The sequence below is a fragment of the Malus sylvestris genome, chromosome 15 (assembly GCF_916048215.2).
Source record: "Malus sylvestris chromosome 15, drMalSylv7.2, whole genome shotgun sequence".
NCBI classification, from domain to species: Eukaryota; Viridiplantae; Streptophyta; class Magnoliopsida; order Rosales; family Rosaceae; genus Malus; species Malus sylvestris.
Window position 1 is genome coordinate 44,786,069 of NC_062274.1, and position 23,595 is coordinate 44,809,663.

Sequence of the window (23,595 nt, forward strand, 5' to 3'; positions counted from 1 at the left end):
TAAAATTTTTTGTTTTTTGCATTCCAATGCAACTATACTCTTAAGCGACCTTCATGTTGCTATAAGCGGTAACATTTCTAACCGCGCCCTTTGGCAGGCATCATTCGATGAATTTTTTGGTCTGCTCACCAAGTATTGCCTGAGTAAGTATGAAACTATAGTATAATCAATATTTACACAGAGTCAGCAAAGCGTAGAAGTTATTGGTTCAGAGGCCACCAGAGTGATACATCGTGAAATGCCTGTGGAGCTTCTCCATGCTAGTCTTCCTCACATAGATGAGCATAAGCGGAAGCTTTTGTCAGATTTTGCTCATCGATCAATGCCCATTTCTGGTCTTAATGCCCATGGCGGAAGCGGAGGTTGAATGAACTCTGAATCAATGAGGGGATAATGGAGGACCTACAAGTTTTCTGGAAAAAAAACATAATCTATCTTTGGCCAACGATTCTTTGAGCGGAGGTCAAATTCTTTAACAAAGTTTTTTGAAAAAAAAAAACATAATCTATCTTTAGCTGACGATTTTTCCATCAATATGTATGCCAAATTTGGTCATTTAGACTATGCCCACCAACTGTTTGATGGAATGCCCAGGAGAAACCTTGTCTCTTGGACCGCTATCATTTCGCCCTATGCGAGCAATCCCAAAAGTGAAATTACTGAAACATCCTCAACTAACGAGTGCTAACGGATGTTAACGGGTTGACCTAAAGTGACCCGTTATTTAATGAGTTCATCCGTTTGCGACCCGACCCGTTAAGCATCCACCTAAATACTAATATTAACGGGTCGGGTCAGGTCAAGTTAACAGGTTGGGTCCAAAATGCCAAGTCTCAGAGATAGAGAGTGTGTTTTCACTTAGCAAAGGATTTTGTATGAAACTATAAAATAGAAGAAAAACTAATGAAAATAGCTTGAAAACTTTGAGTTTTAACAGTAAGGATAAAATGAATAATACCAGGATTAACTTTTTAGTGTAAAAATATAATTTTTTTTTGTTAAAATGAACAGTATCGGAAGTTTTCGTAACGTTGCCTTTCAGTCTCCAAACCTCAGTGGCTCATCGGTGAGAGGGCACAGATTTTCCCTCCAGAAAATCGCCCAAGAGAAAAGAGAACTAGGGTTTTATATTGAAGGCAAAAATCCCCAAATTCCCTCCATCATGTCCCAACCAGTTGTAGATCTCTCTCACTTCGACATCTCCAAAGAGGTAAGAACGCACTCACACACTCTCACTCTCAGTTTTCGCATCAATTCCGCAAATTTCAGCGATTTTTCGTTTTGGGTTTCTTTTTTTTCTCAGGAAAAGGACGAGCATGTTGCAGAAGTAATTCGATACGTGCTGTTCAAGACGCATCACAGCTCGGGTTGTCCGATAAAGAGGGAGGACCTCACCCAGCTGCTCACCAAGAACTATCACCAGCGTAATCTTCCTACGTTCATCATTAATGAGGCTATACAGAAGCTCTCTACCATTTTCGGGTACGAAATGCGGGAGCTTCAGAGGTCTCGTCCTTCTTCCGCTAACCAGGGACGCCTTTCGCAACAGAGTAAGATTCTTTACTTTCGAAATTTCGATAATTGAGTTGCTAATTAAGCTCAAGGTTGTAAATTTGTTTGAATTGTAATTTTGTTGTGATTTGTTCCAGTCCGAGTATGGTAGGATCCATGTGATAACCATATGAGCCGGAATTGGCCAAACCATATATAATGGAGATTGAGATTCCTAAGTTGCAGGAAATGTAGTTTTTTTTTCTTTTTTTTTTTCAATTAGAGGTTATATGTTCCCTTTCGGAAAATGTTCAATTGTGATTTTGCACAGGGCATATCATTCATTAGAAATTTCAAGGATTTGGGTTTTGACAGTAGTTTATGAACACATTATTGAGGTCCTGCGGAGGCAAAATCCTATTGCATCACAAGTAAGCTTCCTTCTGATGTGTATAAGAAGTATGTCTTCAATGACAATGATCATACGGTTCCTCTCAATGGTTTCATTTTTGTCATACTAAGTCTTGTACATATATCCGGCGGTAAAATGACTGAAGGTATGGCTACCTTTTGGTTCTATTTGTAATTTTATGTTTACAAGCTAATCATTTGTGAAAGGAAAGATGCCAGGATAGCTGGCAAAACAATTTGGTTGGGAAATAGCTTATATATAAGCCAAAGTCATTGATGAATAATCTTTTCAATGAAGGACATGAAAGGAGTGCTTCTTTAGGGGAGTTGAGTAACTCAGAAGAGTGTAGAAACTACTCTTTTTATCGTAGAATCCGGAAGGAAGAAGTGGGTGTAGCTTTGAAGAAGATGAAGCATAGAAAAGCAGTAGGCCCAGACGATATACCAATCGAAGTGTGGAAAGTTTTGGGAGAGACAGGTATAACATGGCTCACTGACCTTTTCAATAGGATTTTGAAAACGAAGAAGATGCCGAATGAGTGGCGAATGAGCACTTTGGTGCCTATCTACAAGAATAAGGGCGATGTACAAAATTGCATGAACTATAGGGGAATTAAGCTAATGAGTCATACAATGAAGCTCTGGGAGAGAGTCATTGAGCATAGATTGAGGCAAGAGACACGGGTTTCGGACAACCAATTCGGGTTCATGCCAGGGCGCTCAACCATGGAGGCAATCTATCTCTTACGAAGATTGATGGAAAGATATAGAGATGGGAAAAAGGATTTACACATGGTCTTTATAGATTTGGAAAAAGCGTATGATAGGGTCCCAAGAGACATTCTTTGGAGGATTTTAGAGAAGAAAGGAGTACGAGTAGCATATATCCAAGCTATACAGGATATGTATGAAGGAGCAAAGACTGCCGTAAGAACTCATGAAGGACAAACCGAAAGCTTTCTCATAACTGTAGGATTACATCAAGGCTCATCCTTAAGTCCTTACCTTTTTGCGTTGGTAATGGATGAGTTAACAAGACATATTCAAGGTGATATTCCTTGGTGTATGCTTTTCGCAGACGATATAGTGTTGATAGATGAAACTCAGGAAGGGGTAAATGCAAAGCTTAACCTTTGGAGAGAAGTGTTGGAATCTAAAGGTCTTCGCCTAAGCCGATCAAAGACAGAATATATGGAGTGCAAGTTCAGTGCAAATGGAGGCCAAAACGAGTTAGGGGTGAAGATCGGAGATCAAGAAATACCAAAGAGCGACCGTTTTCGTTACCTAGGATCTATCTTGCAAAAGAACGGAGAATTAGATGGAGATCTCAACCATAGAATACAAGCTGGATGGATGAAGTGGAAGAGTGCATCCGGCGTGTTGTGTGACCGCCGTATGCCACTGAAGCTCAAGGGAAAATTTTATAGGACGGCAATAAGGCCGGCGATGCTGTATGGCACAGAATGTTGGGCGGTGAAGCATCAACACGTACACAAAATGGGTGTAGCGGAGATGAGGATGCTTCGTTGGATGTGTGGGCACACGAGAAAGGATAAGATTAGGAATGAGGATATCCGGGGTAAAGTAGGAGTAGCCGAAATTGAAGGAAAGATGAGAGAAAATCGGTTACGGTGGTTTGGACATGTGCAAAGAAGGCCTACTGACGCTCCGATTAGAAGATGCGACTATGGGACAGAGGTTCAGGGCCGAAGGGGCAGAGGAAGACCTAGGAAAACTTTGGAAGAGACCCTAAGAAAAGACTTAGAGTACTTGGATCTAATGGAGGACATGACACAGGACAGAACACAATGGCGTTCTAAGATTCATATAGCCGATCCCACTCAGTGACTTGGATTTTCCAAGTCTCCAACCGAGAAGTTTTCCTCACTCGGGAAATTAAGGGAACACTACCTCAACCTATATGCTCCACTCACAAAACTTCAACATACAAGCTTCAACAAAAGAAAATTCAAAGAACTTAGCGAAGAAGGCTTTGGTGTATTTAACACAATACGTTGAAATGAAGGAAAACTTATTTATTGATATCCCCGATAAGTTACAAATATGTACATATACTTGAGTCAAAATAAACAAACAAGAGGGAGCCTTCACAAATGTTGCTTAGGAGAAGTCTCAGCAGTCGGTAGAGCCCCAGAAAGAGAAGGCACCGGAGGGGGATCATTCGGAGCCTCAGTACTGGACAAAACCCTAGAAGGAGGAGGCATCAGAGATTGATCATTTGGAACTTCATTACGCGGTACAGCCCCAGAAGACGAAGGCAATAAATGCCTTTGGAACAAACCCACAAATCTATGATGATCAAGTAAAACCTGACCATCAGATTCCTTCATCTGGTCAAGCTTCCTCTTCATGTTTGTAGCATAGTCATGTGCGAGCCGGTGCAACTGTTTATTCTCATGCTTGAGCCCTCTAATCTCCTGTTTGAGACTCATCACTTCAGCCGCCAATGATTCAACTTGGCGGGTTCGAGCAAATAGGCGTTGGGCCATATTAGACACAGAACCTGCACACTGAACACTGAGAGCCAGAGAATCCTTAACAGACAACTCATCAGACCGTTTGGAAAGTAGTCTGTTATCTTTGGGAGTAAGAAGGTTCCTGGCCACTACCGCAGCGGTCATATCATTCTTCATCACGGAATCCCCAACGGTAAGAGGACCAGTAGGGGAGACGAAGGATGGGCGCCATATGTTGTCTGGAGAAGGCGGGGCTGCCTCTTCAACAAGGTTCAAGTCAAAACGACGGTCGGAGGGGCCAGACATTTTCAAAGGTGTTGAAGAGAGAAGAGGTCGGACAAATCAAGATCTTAGAAGTGCAAGAATGGAGCTTCTACTGGTGGATATTCAAGTGTGCTTTGGAACTTAATGTCAGCCCCTATAAAAATCTGCACTCGACGAAGCTTCAGAAATCGAAGAGGCGTTTGCTTTCTCAAAAGCTGGGCTGCTCAGAGACCACGAGGGACGATCTCAGAAATCGAAGAGGTGTTGGCTTTCTCAAAAGCTGGGCTGCTCAAAGACCACAAAGGCCGATCTCATAAATCGAAGAGGCTTGCTTTCTCAAAAGCTGGGCTGCTCAGAGACCACGAGGGCCGATTTCAGAAATCGAAGAGGCACCTACTTTTCCAGCCTTGTCAGCACCTGTCACACGCACACTCAGCTTTGCGGAAATTATGGGCATTCTGTCGAAGATTTCTGGCGAAGTAGAAAGCACATGAATCGTACTGTTCAATCACCCACTTCCCACACGCAACAGTAGCTCATGGGTACCACAGATAACTTTGCCAAAGTTCTCTGACAAAGTTGAGACACGTGAAGCTTGCAGCTCCCACTACATCGCTCTGACCAAGAAGGGTAAAAGAATTGCAAAGAAACAACACTAACAAAGTTTAGACACATAAATTTTGAAGGTCTAGCTACCATATTATTACCCACAAGGGTAAAGGAACAGTACCACTGCTGGATAATTGGAAAGTCCCGGTGTGTCAACCTCTGTGCTTCGTGGCAAGGTAGACTAGCAAACATGCCCAACCTTTACTCACATTCGAGAAAACACTCCTAACAAGATTGCTTGCTCCAAAATCGAAGAGGCACCGCCCTTCGAATCTCGAGAGCCAGACTCCCAACATGATTACTTTCTCAAAAATCGAAGAGAGGGTAAAGGAACAGTACCACTGCTGGATAATTGGAAAGTCCCTGTGTGTCAACCTTTGTGCTTCGTGGCAAGGTAGACTAGCAAACATGCCCAACCTTTACTCACATTCAAGAAAACACTCCCAACAAGATTGCTTGCTCCAAAATCGAAAAGGCACCGCCCTCCGAATCTCGAGAGCCAGACTCCCAACATGATTACTTTCTCAAAATCGAAGAGAGGGTAAAGGAACAGTACCACTGCTGGATAATTGGAAAGTCCCTGTGTGTCAACATCTGTGCTTCGTGGCAAGGTAGACTAGCAAACATGCCCAACCTTTACTCACATTCGAGAAAACACTCCCAACAAGATTGCTTGCTCCAAAATCGAAGAGGCACGTCCCTCCGAATCTCGAGAGCCAGACTCCCAACATGATTACTTTCTCAAAAATCGAAGAGACACCGCTCTCCGAATCTCGAGAGCCAGACCCCCAGCAGGATTGCTTTCTCAAAAATCGAAGAGGCATCGTTCTCCGAATCTCGAGAGCCAGACCCCCAACAGGTCTGTAATCTTCACACACAACATCAGCTTTCCAGATACCACAAACCACTTTTTCAAAGTGCTCTGACAGAATTAAAACATGTGAAGCTGGCAGCTCCCACTACCGTGCTATAACCAAGCAGGGTAAAGGAATAGCATTATTACTTGATGTTAGGGAGACTCCTATATATGTCGACTTCCATCCCTAACGGACAGGCAGACCTGCAAAAATGCTCAACCCTTTCTCTTATCTGAGAGGGCACTCCCAACAAAGCCTTTCGAAATATTCAGCTTTCTTTCCCCCCGATAATACCTCTGTAAACAAGCTATACTAGAGCAAGAATATCTCATATCATCAGGGTTAAAAGCAAGAGTATCCCATATCATGCTTTTTCCCTGTCTTTTCCCTTGGCCTTGTTCTTACCTGCAAGACAAGGAGAAAGAGAGCAATCAGTCAACACTTGGAATCAAGCTTCCAGCCAGGAACTGACTGCCTGGAACCCCTTACCTGATTACTTACCTGGCATTGCTCTCGAGTACTCATCTTCAACATCTTATGTTTCCAGGGAAGATACCGCATCTGCCTGAGGAACAGATAGGGCAAGTGAGAAGGATACAAGGAAGCATGTGGAGACAAGCGTAACAGCACACGTGCCGATACATCCACTACTCTATCAAAAGCAAAAGTATCCCATATCAGCAGGGTCGAACGTACTCTAGATTTGATGGACTTGTTTTGACCCTCAAATTCTTCAGTCGGCCTTATACTCTGGAGGAAACCAGAAAACCCTCCAGCCCAGTTCAAGAATAAGCCTGTGGAAAGTTACTTCTTCAAAAGCAAAAGTATCCCATATCATCTCTCCTCATTTTTCTTCTCTTTATCCTTCATGCTGCCTGCAAGATAGGGAGAATGTGAACAATCAGCCGGAGCTCTGATTGCTTACCTTGTCTGTCACCTCTTTTAGCAGATCCCCCAGCTCAGCGACTTGGGGGACTCCTACTACATGGTTTGTATCTCGCTTGACCAAGCATGAAACTACAAGTAAGCTTCAAGTGAAATTGATACATTACCTTGTGCATCTCCACCAGTTACAGATACCACCCCTGGATGGAGGAAGAGTACTTCCAGAGAAGATGCCACATCTACCTATGAGACAGATAAGGCAAGTCAAGACGATACCACACTCCGGTACTTAGAAGTTTCGTGGCTACGAGATCATTCTCCCACAATATTTCCTAATGTCATTTGTACTAAATCATTCACTTGTACTCACTAAAGGAGAGCTTGAACATATGTACTTGTGTAAACCCTTCACAATTAATGAGAACTCCTCTATTCCGTGGACGTAGCCAATCTGGGTGAACCACGTACATCTTGTGTTTGCTTTCCTATCTCTATCCATTTATGTACTTATCCACACTAATGACCGGAGCAATCTAGCGAAGATCACAAAAAGTGATCGTTTTCGCTACCTAGGATCTATCTTGCAAGAGAACGGAGAATTAGATGGAGATCTCAACCATAGAATACAAGCTGGATGGATGAAGTGTAAGAGTGCATCTGGCGTGTTGTGTGACCGTCGTAGGCCACTGAAGCTCAAGGGAAAATTTTATAGGACGGCAATAAGGCCTGCGATGTTGTATGGCACAGAATGTTGGGCGGTGAAGCATCAACGTACACAAAATGGGTGTAGCGGAGATGAGGATGCTTCGTGGGATGTATGGGCACACGAGAAAGGATAAGATTGGGAATTAGGATATCCGAGGTAAAGTAGGAGTAGCCAAAATTGAAGGAAATATGAGAGAAAATCGGTTCCGGTGGTTTGGACATGTGCAAAGAAGGCCTACTGACGCTCCGGTTTGAAAATGTGACTACGGGACAGAGGTTCGGGGCCGAAGGAGTAGAGGAAGACCTAGGAAAACTTTGAAAGAGACCCTAAGAAAAGACTTGAGTACTTGGATTTAACGGAGGACATGACACAAATGAGCGCAATGGCGTTCTAGGATTCATATAGCCGACCCCACTTAGTGGGAAAAGGCTTTGTTGTTGTTGTTGTTGTTGTTGGTGATCTGCTTGCTTAATGGGCTCTTCCACATCTGGTATAATGAGATTTGTTGCAAAGTGTATAGATCATACATCATCACATATTGTCTTAAAAATAGCTAAGAACCAATGTGAGTAATCATTTATTTTCTGTTACCTTGTGTCGTGTTGTAAGAGAACCAACTCTTGCTGTCCTGGTGGAACTGCAGAGGATCTTTGGCATAATTTGACACAAATGGGATCAGATGAAAGCAATGAAAACCATCCAGTTCTAGCAAACATAAAGCAAGCACTGGACACACTTGTCCGGCAAAGGTTTGACTTGTTATGGATTGTTTATTTGCAGTTCTTTTGTATCGTCATGATTGTATGTTATTGACCATCCGTAGGTATCTATCTCAAGTTTTGTTCTTCGTTTCAGATATTTGCAGAAAGATAAAGTAAGTGGACCTGATGGCAATACTTTTTCTTTTATGAGCTTGCGGAGAGAGCTTTAGGTGCACCATTTAGTGAGAGCACTAAAGCACACATCAGAGGTATGATTGATTAATCACGTTATGATAATATAATTTATTCATGATTAAGTATTTGAAGAGCTATAAGTTCGTCCTGTTTGGAGTGTGTATTATCCCCCCCTCAACCAAAAAAAAAAGTATCTTTGAAAAATTACTCATGTCAACTTGCATGGTTTTCAAATTCGTAAACACGTTTGCCCTCTATTTTGGCAATTCATAAGGTTGTTAGGTTCAAGTTTTTCGTGTCTCCACTATTTAATTGGAAGTAGCTCTACACACAGAAACAGAACCTGAAAGTTTGTGCAAGGTAGTGCTGTAGACAGAATAACGCAGTGAACAGTGTAGACAGTTAATGCAGATTGTAAAGAAAACAACACATTGAGCTCACATTTAAGGAAGGTAGAGGAAGTACACATTGGTTTTCTATCCAGATTAAAGATAGGCTTTACTAGAGTTGACAGCATGAAGAGTTGCTGAGCCTGTGTTATAGAGGAGGAGGGGCCCTGCTGTTTAGAAGGGAGAGGAAAATTAGGAAGAAGGAGCGGGAATTGGGGAGTGGAGAAGGGAGAACTTGGATGGGGGGAGAGGGGCCCTGAACCATCAAAGTCCTTAGGTGGCTCTGCCGTTGGCACCCGTTACTGAGGCAAACGAAGAGGAAAAATAGTTTAAGGCAGGAGTAAAAGAAAAGATGCACATGATCATTTTTTTGGCTTAGCTGCTTAATTTCTAGCCGGTTACTAAGAACAGTAGCAAACCAAAAATTAAATGGAACTAGCCTAAATACGGATAGAGGTAAAGAGTCTAAGAATAGGTGTGAGCTGAAGAGTCTAAGAATAGGTATGAGCTATACAAGTAATTCTATTTAGGACAATGAGGAAATACTACTCTGTTTTTGGAAGTACAGAACAACAAGAAAATAAGGAACTATAAGAGGTTGCAAGAAAACGGTAGAAACTACCACCATCAAACTAGTTGGATACTATAATTACTCCTAAAACCCTAGATACAAAGAAGCATATGCAGCTGAAACATTCTCTAAATTCATCCATGTCCTGAAAGAAAGTATTAAAAGACTAAATGCACAAAAGACGATAAAAGCTAAAAGATATTAAAGACCATTGAAAGAATATTTTCCCTAGGGTGCTGCCACTTATTTACAACACTTAAATTGCTCTGCTAAATTAGCACGGGAGAAGCCTTGTTCGGTGGTTTTGTTGCTTTGTTGCAGAAAACATTGCAGTTATGTGATTTGTTTTTCTTTAAGCTCTGTCTAAAAGCTCAGGGTTTAGGGTTTAGGGGCCTCAAGTCACAAATCCCATTAGTTTTCAACTTTCCCAAACAGAAACCCTAGCACTGTAAAAGTCTTAGTCACTGGTCGTTGCTTTGGCTTGGGGCCGTCGTCAGCCTCTCCCCCCTCCTTCTAGCACCTCCCCACTTCTCCTAATCTCTCCGCCTCCCTAGTTCCCCCCGACCACTCCTTGCTTGGTGCTGTGCAGCCCCTCTTCTCCCCAACATTTTGTGGGCAGTTTCTTCACGGCTTTGATGCAGCCTCCGCCCCAAAAATCGAGATTTACTGGCTAACAAGGCCTATTCCCTTGATTTAGCGCAAGATCCACTGGCTTGGGTGGGTTATTGGTTGTTGGTGGGTCGGATCTTCCCTTTATGGCTTGATTTTCAGGGTTATGTGGCTCATCTTTACTAATCCTTGGCAGCACTGCCTTCCCTGACCAGATCTGTGGCGGCCTTGCCTTGCTTGGCTCACAGTTATGGCAGATCTCACTAGAAGTGGTAAAGTTGCAGGTGGAGATGAGCCAATCATCGAAGAAGAGCCAACCGGAGGATTTCGTTTCTCGGATTACTGTAGGTTCAGTACGTTTGTACCACATCTAGCGGGTTATGTCTTGCCTAGCGAGTGATGTAGCCCGCGTGTGAGATGGTTTTGATGTGGCCTCACTTGTTAGCATGGTTTGATGTGGTCTCACTTGTGTCGCGGAGACATTTTGTGTGTTCTGTTATAAGTCTGTTCCATCTGCCGTCTTTGTGGCAGATTTGTACCAACTGTGCTTGTGCTAGTGTGTGGGCGTTTGTGATAGCCAATTAGAGGATTATCATTATTGCTTGTTTGTGCGAAGTGCCTCCAGATCAAATATATAGTCACTGCCCATGTGGCAACCTTTGCAACTGTTATCGTTTAGTACTGGAAAATTGGTATTGTTATGCTATTTTATGTACTTGTCATTCTTGTGGGTTGTGAAGGAAGAGATTGTCTCCGTGGATGTCGATGACTAGCGTCTGCCGACGGGCTGCCAACTTGGTCTGACTGTATCATAGTTGTAGTTTGATGGTTCCATCTAGGGCTGGGCAAACGGGTCCTGGACCCGCGGGTAGGGGCGGGTAATGCGGGTACGGGGCGGGTACGGGGCGGGTACAGATATTGTAAATTCAAAAGGGGACGGGGCGGGGCGGGTACATGTAAATAACGGGGCGGGGCGGGTACAGAAATGGGAAAATACGGGCCCCCGGCCCGGACCGTTGATTCCTACCTTGATTTCCTACGTTGATTTCCTACCGTTGATTTCACCCTCTCTCTCTCTCTTATTCTTGTCCGAGACTCCCAAGACTCTCATTCTCATACTCACTTCCTCCATTCTCTCGATCTCTCCTCCCTCGATCTCTCCTCCTTTAATCTCCTTCAACCTTCCAACATGCAAAATCTCCTCTCCTTTATTGCCGCCACCATCATCATCATTATCGCCGCCGTCGATGAGCTAGGGTACCGCGAGGTGGGCCTGAGAACTAGGGTTTACACTGAGGTGGTGTCGGCGATGCTTGAATCCGACGGCAATTGATCCATTTCTCTCTCAATTTGTCTGATTCGTTCTGTCAGAGTCCTCTCGAGTTCTAGGGTTTACACGAAGATGGCGTCGACGATGACATGAGGCTCCAGAATCTAGATCGGAGATGCTCCGAGGGACCTGAGGGATAGTAGAGATAGAAGATAGACGATGATGGCGCGACGACGATAGCGAGCTCGTCGATGATGGTGGGCTCCAGATCGACGAAGATGACGCGACAACCACCACCCACCACCACTATCGCCGGCGCGACAACCACCACCCACCACCACTATCGAGGACAGTATCATCCTTGCGAGTTCTGGGTTCTGTTATGTTTTTTTTTCCTGTTTATATGTTGATTGTTGTTTCTTTTCAATTTTGATGTTTTGATCATTGTTTGGTGGTTGGTTTTGTCTGTGTGCATGATTAAAGGGGTTTGATTTGTTGTTTTTGCATCTGGGCTTTCATTTATTGCTTGCTGTGCAGCTGTGCTGCTTGTTCTCGTATGTGGTGGGGAAGACGACCTCAACGAGGTCGTCCCTTCTCTTCTATGGCTAAAAGAAAAAATGGGTACCCGTGGACCCGCCCGAACCGGCCCGTTTTAACCGGGCCGGGTAATGTCCGGTTCCTATACAAGAAAATCCAATCCCCGCCCCGTCCCGGCCCGTTTCGTTTAACCTCCGGTTCCTACAAACTTAGGTTCGGCCCGGCTCGCCCCGGCCCGTGCCCAGCCCTAGTTCCATCTTGTTGCCATATGATTGTCTCTAGTTATAAACTTACAAGGAAGCTTATAATGTCAATAGATGTCTTCCAATTTTGGGTCTTGCACTGTAAAAGTAAAACCTAATTTGGGTTAATGTTTAACTCCCAACTATTCGCTTTATTTATAAGAGTAAGGCGGCACTCATCCTTTTTTTGGTTGGTTGAAAAACGGGGCTAAAAGCAAGAGCCCAAACAAATCTATTTCATAATAAATCTAGATCGGGACATTCCAAGTCGATCCTCACAAATGAAACTAACGACACTCATCCTTGAAGTTGAAGGCTTGAAACCTTCATCCTCGACTCATTAAACACACATATTAGAGGTATCATTTCAGAAATCAATTAAGTATGGTTTTACAATTTTTCATGATTATTTGTTATAATTTCCTCATGCTAACGTGCATGTTTTGCTAACGAGATATGCTAATAATCTTCTCAATTTCTTATGACACGTGTACTCTACTAGCACTCAAAGTTAAAATTTTAAAATATTAAAATTTCATTAGTTTACTTCCTCTGTTACGTGGTGTGATTAGAAACGAGAATGTTTAAATGAGAAGATAAGTGAAAAGGTTGTTAGGGTCTCTATTTGGATTGATGAACACGTTTGCCTCTCTTAGCGTCAATTCAAAAAGTTCTTAGATATTCATCGTTTTTGGTGTCTCCACTCAATCAAGGAGACACGAATAAAGTATAATTATGTCTCTTTAGCAAACAAAGAGAGTCAAATAAGTCTTCAAACACAAATTTATTAAAAATTAAATAAATCAAGTTATTTCCTAGCAAAAAGAAATAATAATAAAAGAAGTTTTTAAGTTCGAACCTCGTCTTACGATCCAAGGTAGTCCTCTGTTTCTAAAGGCTCTTTGATTTCCACACGAGCGCGTGTTACTTGGTGCTCGCGATTGTTGACCCTCGCTGCATCTTCTTCAACCTTTTTTGGCATAAAATTGTAGTACAAAGTGTTCTTCACCTTCATGTTGGCCCTCGCCTTCTCTTCTTCAGCTTTGGTTGGCATGAAATTGTAGTAGGGAGTGTTGTTATTAGCCATGAGGGTTTAAGAGTTCTTAATCCTTCTTTCCATGTGGATGATCGAAGCTTTGATGGTTGAAACATTAAGGTTGTGTTTCCGATTTTATAATGATCTATGCACGGTATGTAACAGGAGAATTTGACTATATTTTGTATTTATTCTACTACCTTGATATGTTTTTCGAAGACATGTAAAGAGAAGTTTTCTACATGAAGATATTAAACTTTTCTTTACTTCTACATTTGGATAAAATCTAAAAATATGTGACCGCTTAGGGTAATTGCGGAGTTTATATAATAATATGTACATGTTATGTAATAAAAAAATAAAAATATATCCCCGGTTGTCGTAAAACGTCATCTACAAAGAATTACTATCTGATTAAACATTTATTTGTTTATTTATAAACATAAGTATATGTAATAATAATAAAACATGTTTAATATGTGTAATAATAAATACAAAATAATTTACCCACAAAGAAATTTCCTTTCATACGGAAGATGCCTATGATTTTTTTTTGAAAAAAAATAAAGATGCATGTTATTCAAATTAATGAGCTCCTCCCTCTTTTTATATGATATTAATATTTATGATACTTGAAATGTAAAATTTCTATATGGAGCTTATTGCTCATCATAATTAGGGTGAGTAATAACATTATTGACATAATTAAGGTTTCAACTCGTGTCATAGGTTGTAAAATATTGTAATAATTGGTCACATATCTATCTACATGACAATCTATTTGAAATTAGAATTTTATTTGAATGTCTAAGATTAGGTAACTATTTGTTTAGAAAATAGGAGTCTCAAGGTCCTATTTGTAATGAACCCTAAAAAAATCTTTTTTTTAATACAAGTGATAATATTTAATTTAATTTACAATAGAGGGAATGAAAGGGCTTAAATCTAAAACATCGAAGAGGAAGAACTCAACCATCATAGAAGTCCACTACTTGCAAAAAGGAACTTTGCATTATAAAATGATATATATATATATATATATATATATATATATATTATGACGTGGATTCTTAACAATCGTTCTAGAACTCACACGTCAATAACCTTTTGAATTAATCACCTTATGTGCCTCGATAATCAATTAGTAAGCTAATATTATGCTAAATGTACTTGTATGACAAAATCTTTCTTGTAATCCGCAACATTTAATACAACTTCCGATTTGAATGAATTTTTACAATGATTTGGGATGAGTGCATAAAAAATAAATGGTACAGATCATAAGATTACTTTTTGAAGAGAGTATAGACAAGTAGTTAACATGTTTTAAGTTACTAATTATTTAGTGCTTCAACACTCATATAAGATGAGAGTTTCTTATATGAAGTTTTAAAACAATAATATTTTATGGTACTTTTATTTGCACTCAGAAAAACTATGGCCTTCAAACTTTCTATATTTAAAAAATAAAATAAAAACACTTAGTAATGCACAATGAAGTTTTTGAAATGCTAATAAGACACCCATATTTCAAACAAAGGAGCAATATTTTAAGGGTAAATTACATAGAAACCCCTCAGGTTGGAGGTCTATTACAACCACATACAACATCTTTAAAACATTTCACTTTCATACCTCACGTACTATTTTATTTCAAAATAACACCTCCATTAGGATTTCCATCTAATGGTCTGTTAAATGCTAACATGGCTGCCACATTTGTGCTTATGTGGCTGCCACGTGGCAAAACAAATAATTTTTTTATACATTAACAATATTATAATTGTCACATCCTGGCCCGGGTCTACCACATTCCAGGCCTGTTCCACCACCGTAGTACGAAATTGTCCGCTTTGGGCTTACCATTCCCTCATGGTTTTGTTTTTAGGAACTCACGAGCAACTTCCCAGCACTGTTCTAAAAATACCCGCCTAGCGCCGCCTAGGCGCTAGGCCCTAGCCCACCGCCCCGATTAATGCCTAGGCCCCAGCCCACCGCCTAGACCACCTAGGCACCCGCCTAGGTTGCAACTCACTTAGACAGAAAATACACAACTTTCATTTTGCATTTTGTTTTTTTCCAATAAATTGTAAGAGACTTGTTGCATACTTGAATGAACAAACATTATATCCTTATTTCACATGATTTCATTATGTTCCAATACTTCATGATATATATGCATTCTATTTTGTAGTTTATGATGAAATTATATATATTTCAAGTAGAAGCAGACACTTATTTACATGAAATATGATAGATTTACTTAAATCCGCCTAGTCCGCCTAGGCCCCACCTAGGCGCCTAAGCGTTAGGCCCCAACCCGCCGCCCGATTTTTAGAACCTTGCTTCCCAGTGGGTCACCCATCCTGGGAGTGCTCTGGCCTCCTTCTCGCTTAACTTCAGAGTTCCTACAGAACCCGAAGTCAATAAGCTCCCAAAAGGCCTCGTGCTAGGTAGGGATGAGAATATACATTTAAGGATCACTCCCTGGGCGATGTGGGATGTTACAATCCACCCCCCTTAGGGGCCCAACGTCCTCGTCGGCACACTTCCGACCAGGGATTGGCTCTGATACCATTTGTCACATCCCGACCCGGGTCCACCACATTCCGGACCCATTCCACCACCGTAGCACGATATTGTCCGCTTTTGGCTTACCATTCCCTCACGGTTTTGTTTTTGGGAACTCACGAGCAACTTCCCAGTGGGTCACCCATAATGGGAGTGTTTTGGCCTCCTTCTCGCTTAACTTCGGAGTTCCTACAGAACCCGAAGCCAGTGAGCTCCCAAAAGGCCTCGTGCTAGGTAGGGATGAAAATATACATTTAAGGATCACTCCCTGGGCGATGTGGGATGTTACAATAATATTAACCCTATTTATATAAAAAAAAATTAAAAAATTAAAAACCCAGAAAAACCCGAACCCAGATCCTCTTCCTTCCCCCTCACCTATCTGTAACTCATGTTTACAAAATCCCTTCCCCCAGAAGAAGAAGAAACCAAACTCGTACGTTCCCTTCCCGATGCCCACTTGCCTTCCCCACCCCCCTCGCAACGACCCACCTGCCTTCCTCTGCCCTTCCCGTCGACGATAAGCTCCCGCAACCCCCCCTGGGCGACGGTTGCAGGTATTTGGGTTATGGGTTGTGGTTTTGCAGGTAGTGGGTTGCAGGGGTTTCTAAGATAACTAGTGAAAAAAAAAACAGATAAGTGATTAAAGGTGGGGGCTTTGAGGGGGGAGAGATGGAGGGGAATATGGGTTTTGGGGGAAGGAGACGCGTGGAGGCAGGAGGCGGAAGGTGGTGGGGGAAGATGTGGGAGAGGGGTGGAATTCAAGGTTCAAACCCTAGAGAGGGAGAGGGAAGGAGGGAATTGAAAAAAGGGTGTCAGGGAGTGTGTTGGGGTTGGTGTGGAGGAAGAAGAAGAGTGGGAGAGATGGGTATGGGGGTGGGGACGGACGGACGGGAAGGAAGAGATGGGTAAGGGGTGGGGGTGGGGGTGGGGGTGGGATGTGGGGTTGTGGGGAAGGAGATCTGGGTTTGGGTTTTTCTGGTTTTTTTTTTTTTTTTTTTTTTTTTGGTAAATAGGGTTAATATTATAATATTGTTAATCTATAAAAAAAAAAAAAAAAAATTTTGTCACGTGACAGCCACATCAGCACAAATATGGCAGTCACGTTAGCATTTAACAGACCATTGGATGGAAAATCTAGCGGATGTGTTATTTTGAAATAAAATAGTACGTGAGGTATAAAAATGAAATGTTTTATAGATGTTGTATGGGGTTGTAATAGACCTCAAACCTGATGTGTTTCTATGTAATTTACCCATATTTTAACTAAACCAATAGGTACGTCATAATAATATGATATCAAATCAAACTCGTCATCCACAAAAATCTAACACAAAGACCTCACAAATGAAGAGTATCATCAGATCATAATAATATGCTAAAAAGAACAAAGTAGTCCCCATAAGAAGCTTACTATCAAGTAACTGTATAATGTCGGAGGAGAAGGAAATGATGAATGCAACTATGCTCTTGCTAATTATGGAGCCTGGATTCACAGATTGCATGTGCTTTCTGAATCATTGGATGCCTTTACCAACTTATGCTGTGCAATAACTATAATTTACTCCAAATCTAAAACAAAAGTTGGTCGAAAATTATTAAGATTCATGTGAGGTTGGTGCTAACTTCCATCAATCTCAACACATCATTCAAGGCCAATCCGTTAGGAATATCAGAAACTTCTAAGCTACACGATACAACGAACCCCTCTCACTTCTTTTGGACAACCATCGAACCCAAGCGAATGCGAGTGGCACATGAAAGGGTTACTAGTTATTCAACCTATTCAAAAATTGGATTACAAATTCATCGGTCTGAATGATAAACATATTGTAACCTGTAAAGCATATAGACAACAACAACAACGGAATGATACGCTACAGCGACAAGATACAACGACATAATTCACCTCCGTTGCAAGAAAACCCTCATCAAAGGGTGTTGAGATGATTACCAAACGCTTCTAGGACAACACATTTTCTGCAGCCTCACCCTTTGGCATGGGAGCATCAAAGTCTGTTCAGATAAACTGTCTACAGCATTCAGTCACTGCTATAACCCCTGCTGGTGCTTGCATCCCCGATAGAAACTGTGGCAAGTGACTTGGAAGCCCACACTCTGGCGTTCATTGCTCCTTCCTGCAAATTACTCCTCTTGCAAGGCTCTTTTAGAGAATTAAACAACTGTACTGCCCGCTTTAGAAAAGCCAAAGGGTGCTCCAACAAGCTTCCCAGTCTCATGTTTTGAATATGCCGTCTCCATGCAGATTGAGCAAACGAAAGCAGAGCAGGATAAAAGGAGTAGAGCAATCTCAGAAGCACAAAAGCAGAAGCCAGAGCTAAATATGTTTCTTGCCGAAGCAAATTCTCAGGAGATCTAGCCCACGAAAACGGGCAGCTTTCCTGCTCAGTGCTATCATGCTTCTCATGATTTAGTGGGTATCCAATTTTTTCCAGTGACAATTGATCCAGTGATACAGTCTTGATGCCTGCACCCATTCACCACGGTCAATAACTACCCCACAGGGTTATAAGATAAATACAACAACAGTGAGAGACTAAAGAATGGCAAATCTGAAATTAAGAAAAACATGATTCTGGATGGTGATGCAGAATATCAGAAAAAAGAACAAGTTGTCCTGTAGGACTAAATAGAATCAGTGGATCACAGATAACCTAAAACAGTTATTTCAAATAAAAAACCACTTCTCTTTAGTATACATCACTCGATAAAAGGCTTTTTTGACTGATTCTTATTCATCATACCAAATATAAAACATAAGCTTACAATAGGAACAAAAAAGACATACCAGTAACATCACTATAGAAAGCAATAAGAGAACCAGGAGTGCGCGTGCCTTGATATCGAATGCGCGTGGTAGAATTCAAAATGAAAAGAGTAGGAAATCCATGAACTCCATATTTAGAGAGTATACTGCAAACAGTTAATCAGTTAAGTTCAATTTCTAATAACAAAGCGTGTAGAATATGATCAATATCTGCAGATATTTACAAACCTTGGCCTGATGGCTGATTCTTCAAATGCAAAATGGGGGATCAAAGGATACAAAGAAGCCAGGATGGAAAACGTTGGTTTAAACATCCTTGAGAAAGGGCACCATGATGCATAGAAGAGCACCGCCACATAATCATGAGTATTCTTGTGAACAATATTTAATGCCCTTTGTAAAGAAACCTCATCCCCCTTCAAAGCAGCAATACAAACAAAATTAGAATAACAAATATGTAAGAGAAAAGAAATTCAACTTTCAATGCATACGTGTAAAAATAAAAAAACAAGACATTTTTTTGTCATCCCAGCGCTAGTGTAATCCACGGAATTGTGAAAAAAGCTGAATGTTATTGTTATCTCACTTGTGCATTGCAGATCCATCTTCAGTGCCATCTATTCCCTCTACTTTCGGAAGAAAAACGCTTCCATTACCTCACCCCTAAAAAGAATTTTTTGGCACTAAACTAAACCGTATGTGATATTTACAGCATTCAAAGGAGAAACTGGTTGCAGGAATCTAGTCTTAAAGTGACTGCTTGAGACAAGTATTGTTCTTGTTTATCCAAACATATAAATTCTGAAAAGGGTTCGCTATCAGAGGTCACCAAAGCACTCAAAACACAAATGTAGCGAAACTCAAAAACCTAAACTGATCCTCTTGGAAAAGCTCTATGAATGAAACCATTTCGGATAGAGGGCGGCAACTACTTTGAACATCATTGGGAAAATGGGCATTGCCCAACTAGGTCTTTCACAACAACAATACAAATTACTACCCTAATAGCAAGGTCAATGCATATACCGAAACCCGAATTTTTAATAAACACATAAACAAATAAAAACAGCATCTCCCTAATCTGCACCTCCAACCCAGATACTGAGATACACCACCAATGCTATAATTCTAAATAAAACATAATTTCCCTGAAAATAAAAATTAATAGCAATACAGTAAATAGATAAACAATTGTGTACCACGATAACACCCATGGATTCAACGGATCTGGAAGCGCCGTTGACGGGGCAATTGGAATACCGGAAGCCGAAGATCGCATCGGCAGCGGACTCCGCGGGGCAAGAGGTGGGTTCGGCGGCGGAAATTAGCCGGACCCATAAAACCAATATCACGATCCCACTTTCCCAAACCCTAATCCCCATTTAAGAATCAAAACCTCCCCAAACACCAAATTAACCGAAATAAAAAAAAAAACGAAAAACTAAAATGGGGAGCTGCTCGGCAACAGCGCGACGGCGGATGAGGAGGAAGAAGGAGGGGGCCCAGGGGAGAAAGCCCGGCGCATTTTAGCGTCGAGGCTTGTTGGTTGGGGAAGCAGATTGGATTTGATTATTAATGGTAAATTTGGGAGAAAATCGGTTGGTTGATTTGGAATTATTGCGGGGAAAGGAAGGGAAAAAAAGGGGTGGTTTTGGTTTTGGTTATGGTTTGGGTAGTTTGGTGATGGGGTGGAGAGGAGAGCAAAATCCGAGACGTGGAGATATCGGTGAGTTCTTTCTTTGAGTCACACTCGTCTGCTTCTCTGTATTTGCCAACTCCTTTCTCCCCTTTCTCAAGTGGTTTTTTAATTTTTTTTTTAAACGATATTATTTACATTAAAAAAATAAAAAAAAGTAAGATGATGGATTAAATTTCATAATAGATAATAGATTAGTAATAATATAATTCGGTGTTTACCGAAGGCTTTTCGCTTATAAGTAAAGAAAAATATTATTATACCGTAATTGGCCTAATTTTTCATTTTTTAACTTAATATATATATATATATATATCTCCTTTATTTATTTATTATTTAATTTAACTTTTGCAAATAAAAACTAATAAATAATAAATAATAATTGCTACTTTTTTCTGTGATGATAATGAAATGGTGTTTTAAATCTCCCTTTTTATAATTTAAAACAAAAAAAGTTATTTGGTGGGTTGTTTGGGTTTACGGGTGTAAATGAGGCGAGCTAACCCGAGTAATAAGGACCATAGGTGCTCAACTGGACTCAAATAATAGGGTAAATTACATAGTACTCTATCAGGTTTGAGGTCTATTATGACTCTATACAATATTTTTAAAACATTTCACTTTCATACCTCACGTATTATTTTATTTCAAAATAATACATCCGTTAGATTTTTCATCCATTGTTTCGTTAAGAGCTGAAGTGGCAAAAAAAAATTTATGAATTTAAAAATAATTAATTAAAAAAAAGTATTTTTTAGAAAAAAACAAAAAATCCTAAAACCCATGTCTTCCCCATCCCCAGCTGCATTCACCCATCCCCAATAACCCCACCTCCTCCTATACTCCATCCCCATCTGCTTTGTGCTTGTATGCAACAAGAATCTTTCGTCGCCGCCTCCATCCCCATCTAGTTGTCTGTCTCCAACAAGTCCATCAACGACAACCTCACCGGCTCCGCCGTCCTCGATGCCGCACCTGTCTCTGTCGAGTACGCAACCCAGAAACCATTCCCACCCCCCTCCAATCCACTCCCTCTCCTCCGCCCCACCCTATCCCCCACCCCTACCTCCAACTTCCCCACAACCCCCCAACCCAAACCCACAATGAAACCCATTATCGTCCCCTGGAACGAGTGGCCCCGGTCGGTGTCGACGAAGAAGGCTTTACTGAAGACGCGGACCCGGGGCTAATAGATAATACTAGTGACACATCAGCTTAAGTGAGCTAATGTGTTGTCTTAAGATAGTTAAATGGTGTAAGTATAAGTTTGCTTTATGTAATGAGCTATATATACTATCCTAAAAGGATAAGGTCTATAATGTTCATTCTTCACATAAATAAGAAAATCAGTCTTCCTCTCTTAGCTTTTATCTTTAAGCTCTCTCTGTTACATTCATGGTGGTTTATGATTTCGATCATGGTATCATTGTGAGCCATATGCTTAGCAGCGTTTAATTTCTTCGTATCTCGTCGTCTACACTTCATTTGGTACTCATTCTTTTGTTTGTCGACTCCGTGATCTATCTTTGGGACTTCGCGATTTCCGCTCGCCATTGAGGTTTTTCTTTTGGATTTAATTCTTGTTACGCTTTGTTATTTGTAGAATTTAATCGATCTTGCTGATATCTACGTTCTTGTGCACTTCAATTTTATTTTTAGTCGTGTTGGATGTTCTGATTGATTTAGACTTCGAAACCCTAGCTCTTGATCTTTGCAATTGTTTTGAATCTCTGATTTTGGAAGATTAGTTGTTGCTGATTCTCTACTTTACTGTTGTTTCTGCTAGAAGTTGTCATTTGTCTAGAATTCATCAATTGTGCAAGTTTATCATGCCTATCTCTAACTCTTCGGCTATGGATATTCTTCGCACCATTTCTGATTTCGTGTCTATTAAATTGGATGACACAAATTATGTGTCTTGGAGTGCTAAAATTCAACGATTGTTGAAAGGATATCATTTACTTGGGTATATTGATGGTAGTCTTCCATGTCCTAATTCTACCAATGAGTCATTTCAACAATGGGTTGATCATGATACTGCTATCAAGAACATGCTTATTGCTACCATAACTGAGGAGGCATTTTCTGAAATAATGAATTGTGAGACTTCCCTTGAGGCTTGGGTTACATTGCAGGAACGTTTCTCTTCTGTTTTTTAGGCAAGTCTTATGCAATTGAAAACTAATTTGCAAACCATTCAAAAAGGATCAGACTCCATTAAAGTCTATTTGAGCAAAATTAAGACCGCTCGCCAACGTTTAGCTTGTGTGGGTTTTACTATCACTAATAAGGATATTGTTCTTATTACATTGAATGGTCTTCCAGTTGAATATAATCATTTTCGCTCCCATATTCGAGCTCGACCGGTTGCTATTACTATATCTGAGTTGCGTTCTCTACTTATTGCGGAAGAGAGTGATATTTCTAAAGTTAATACTATCATGAACGCTACAATGCTTGCTGCCATGGTTGCTAGGGGTTTATCTTTTTCTACATCTTCCACAACTGAACCTATACCTAATTCTTTCAGCAAGACTTATTCTTCCGTTAACTCAAATTTGTTTAAACAAATGCTTGGAAGTTCATCTCAGGCACCATATTCTCAAGGCAATTCATATGACGCTTCTTGGTCTCGTGGAGGCTATACTTATGGTTGATTTAATCGTGGAAAAGGAAATTAAAGAAACAAATATAATGGAGGAGGTCGATATAATGGAGGTTATGGTCGTTCTTAATATTCTGGCCCTAATTCTACTTCATTTCCAGCTGGTAGACCTCAATTTTCCAATGGTGGACAATATGGTGGATTACAGTTTTATAATGGTGGACAATTTCCTCACTCTAGTGGTTATCAAGGTTCTTATGATGGTTCCCTTCAATTTTCTCATGGAGACGGATCTTCTTCACATGGAGGTGGTTCATACTACTATGTTCCTCCACATAATGGACAAGGAGTCCTCGGTCCAAGTGCACCATCATATCTTGCACCACCACTATCTTCACCAGTTTCTAGTGTCTCAACATCTAGCTCATCCACAATACCTTGTCAGATTTGTAAGCAGCTGAGTCATATTGGTGCTGATTGTCCTCATCGCTACAATTATGTTGTGCAAGGAAAGAGTCCCCCTTCAGTGTAGGCCTTCACTGCCATGTCTTCAGTGCCATTTCAACCTCCAAATATTTGGCTCACAGATAGTGGTGCAACTCATCATATGGTCTCAGATATCAACTGTTTTACTGCAGTGAGACCTTGCTCTCTAACTAATACCATTACAGTAGGTAATGGTGCT

The 23,595-nt window shown here is 40.9% G+C and overlaps 1 protein-coding gene and 1 pseudogene across 1 annotated transcript; one reads left to right on the plus strand and one right to left on the minus strand.

Annotated features, from left to right (window-relative positions):
* Positions 1-1,049: 1,049 nt before the first annotated feature.
* LOC126602071 (uncharacterized) lies at positions 1,050-10,996 on the plus strand (annotated as a pseudogene).
* A 6,576-nt stretch (positions 10,997-17,572) lies between these two features.
* LOC126602068 (5'-adenylylsulfate reductase-like 4) lies at positions 17,573-20,386 on the minus strand. Its single transcript, XM_050268884.1, has 4 exons — positions 19,809-20,386; positions 18,838-19,025; positions 18,631-18,755; positions 17,573-18,309 (listed from the first exon to the last, which is right to left on the minus strand). The coding sequence occupies exons 1-4, from the start codon at positions 19,989-19,991 to the stop codon at positions 17,864-17,866; spliced, it is 942 nt and encodes a 313-aa protein (XP_050124841.1). The 5' UTR covers positions 19,992-20,386; the 3' UTR covers positions 17,573-17,863.
* Positions 20,387-23,595: the final 3,209 nt, after the last annotated feature.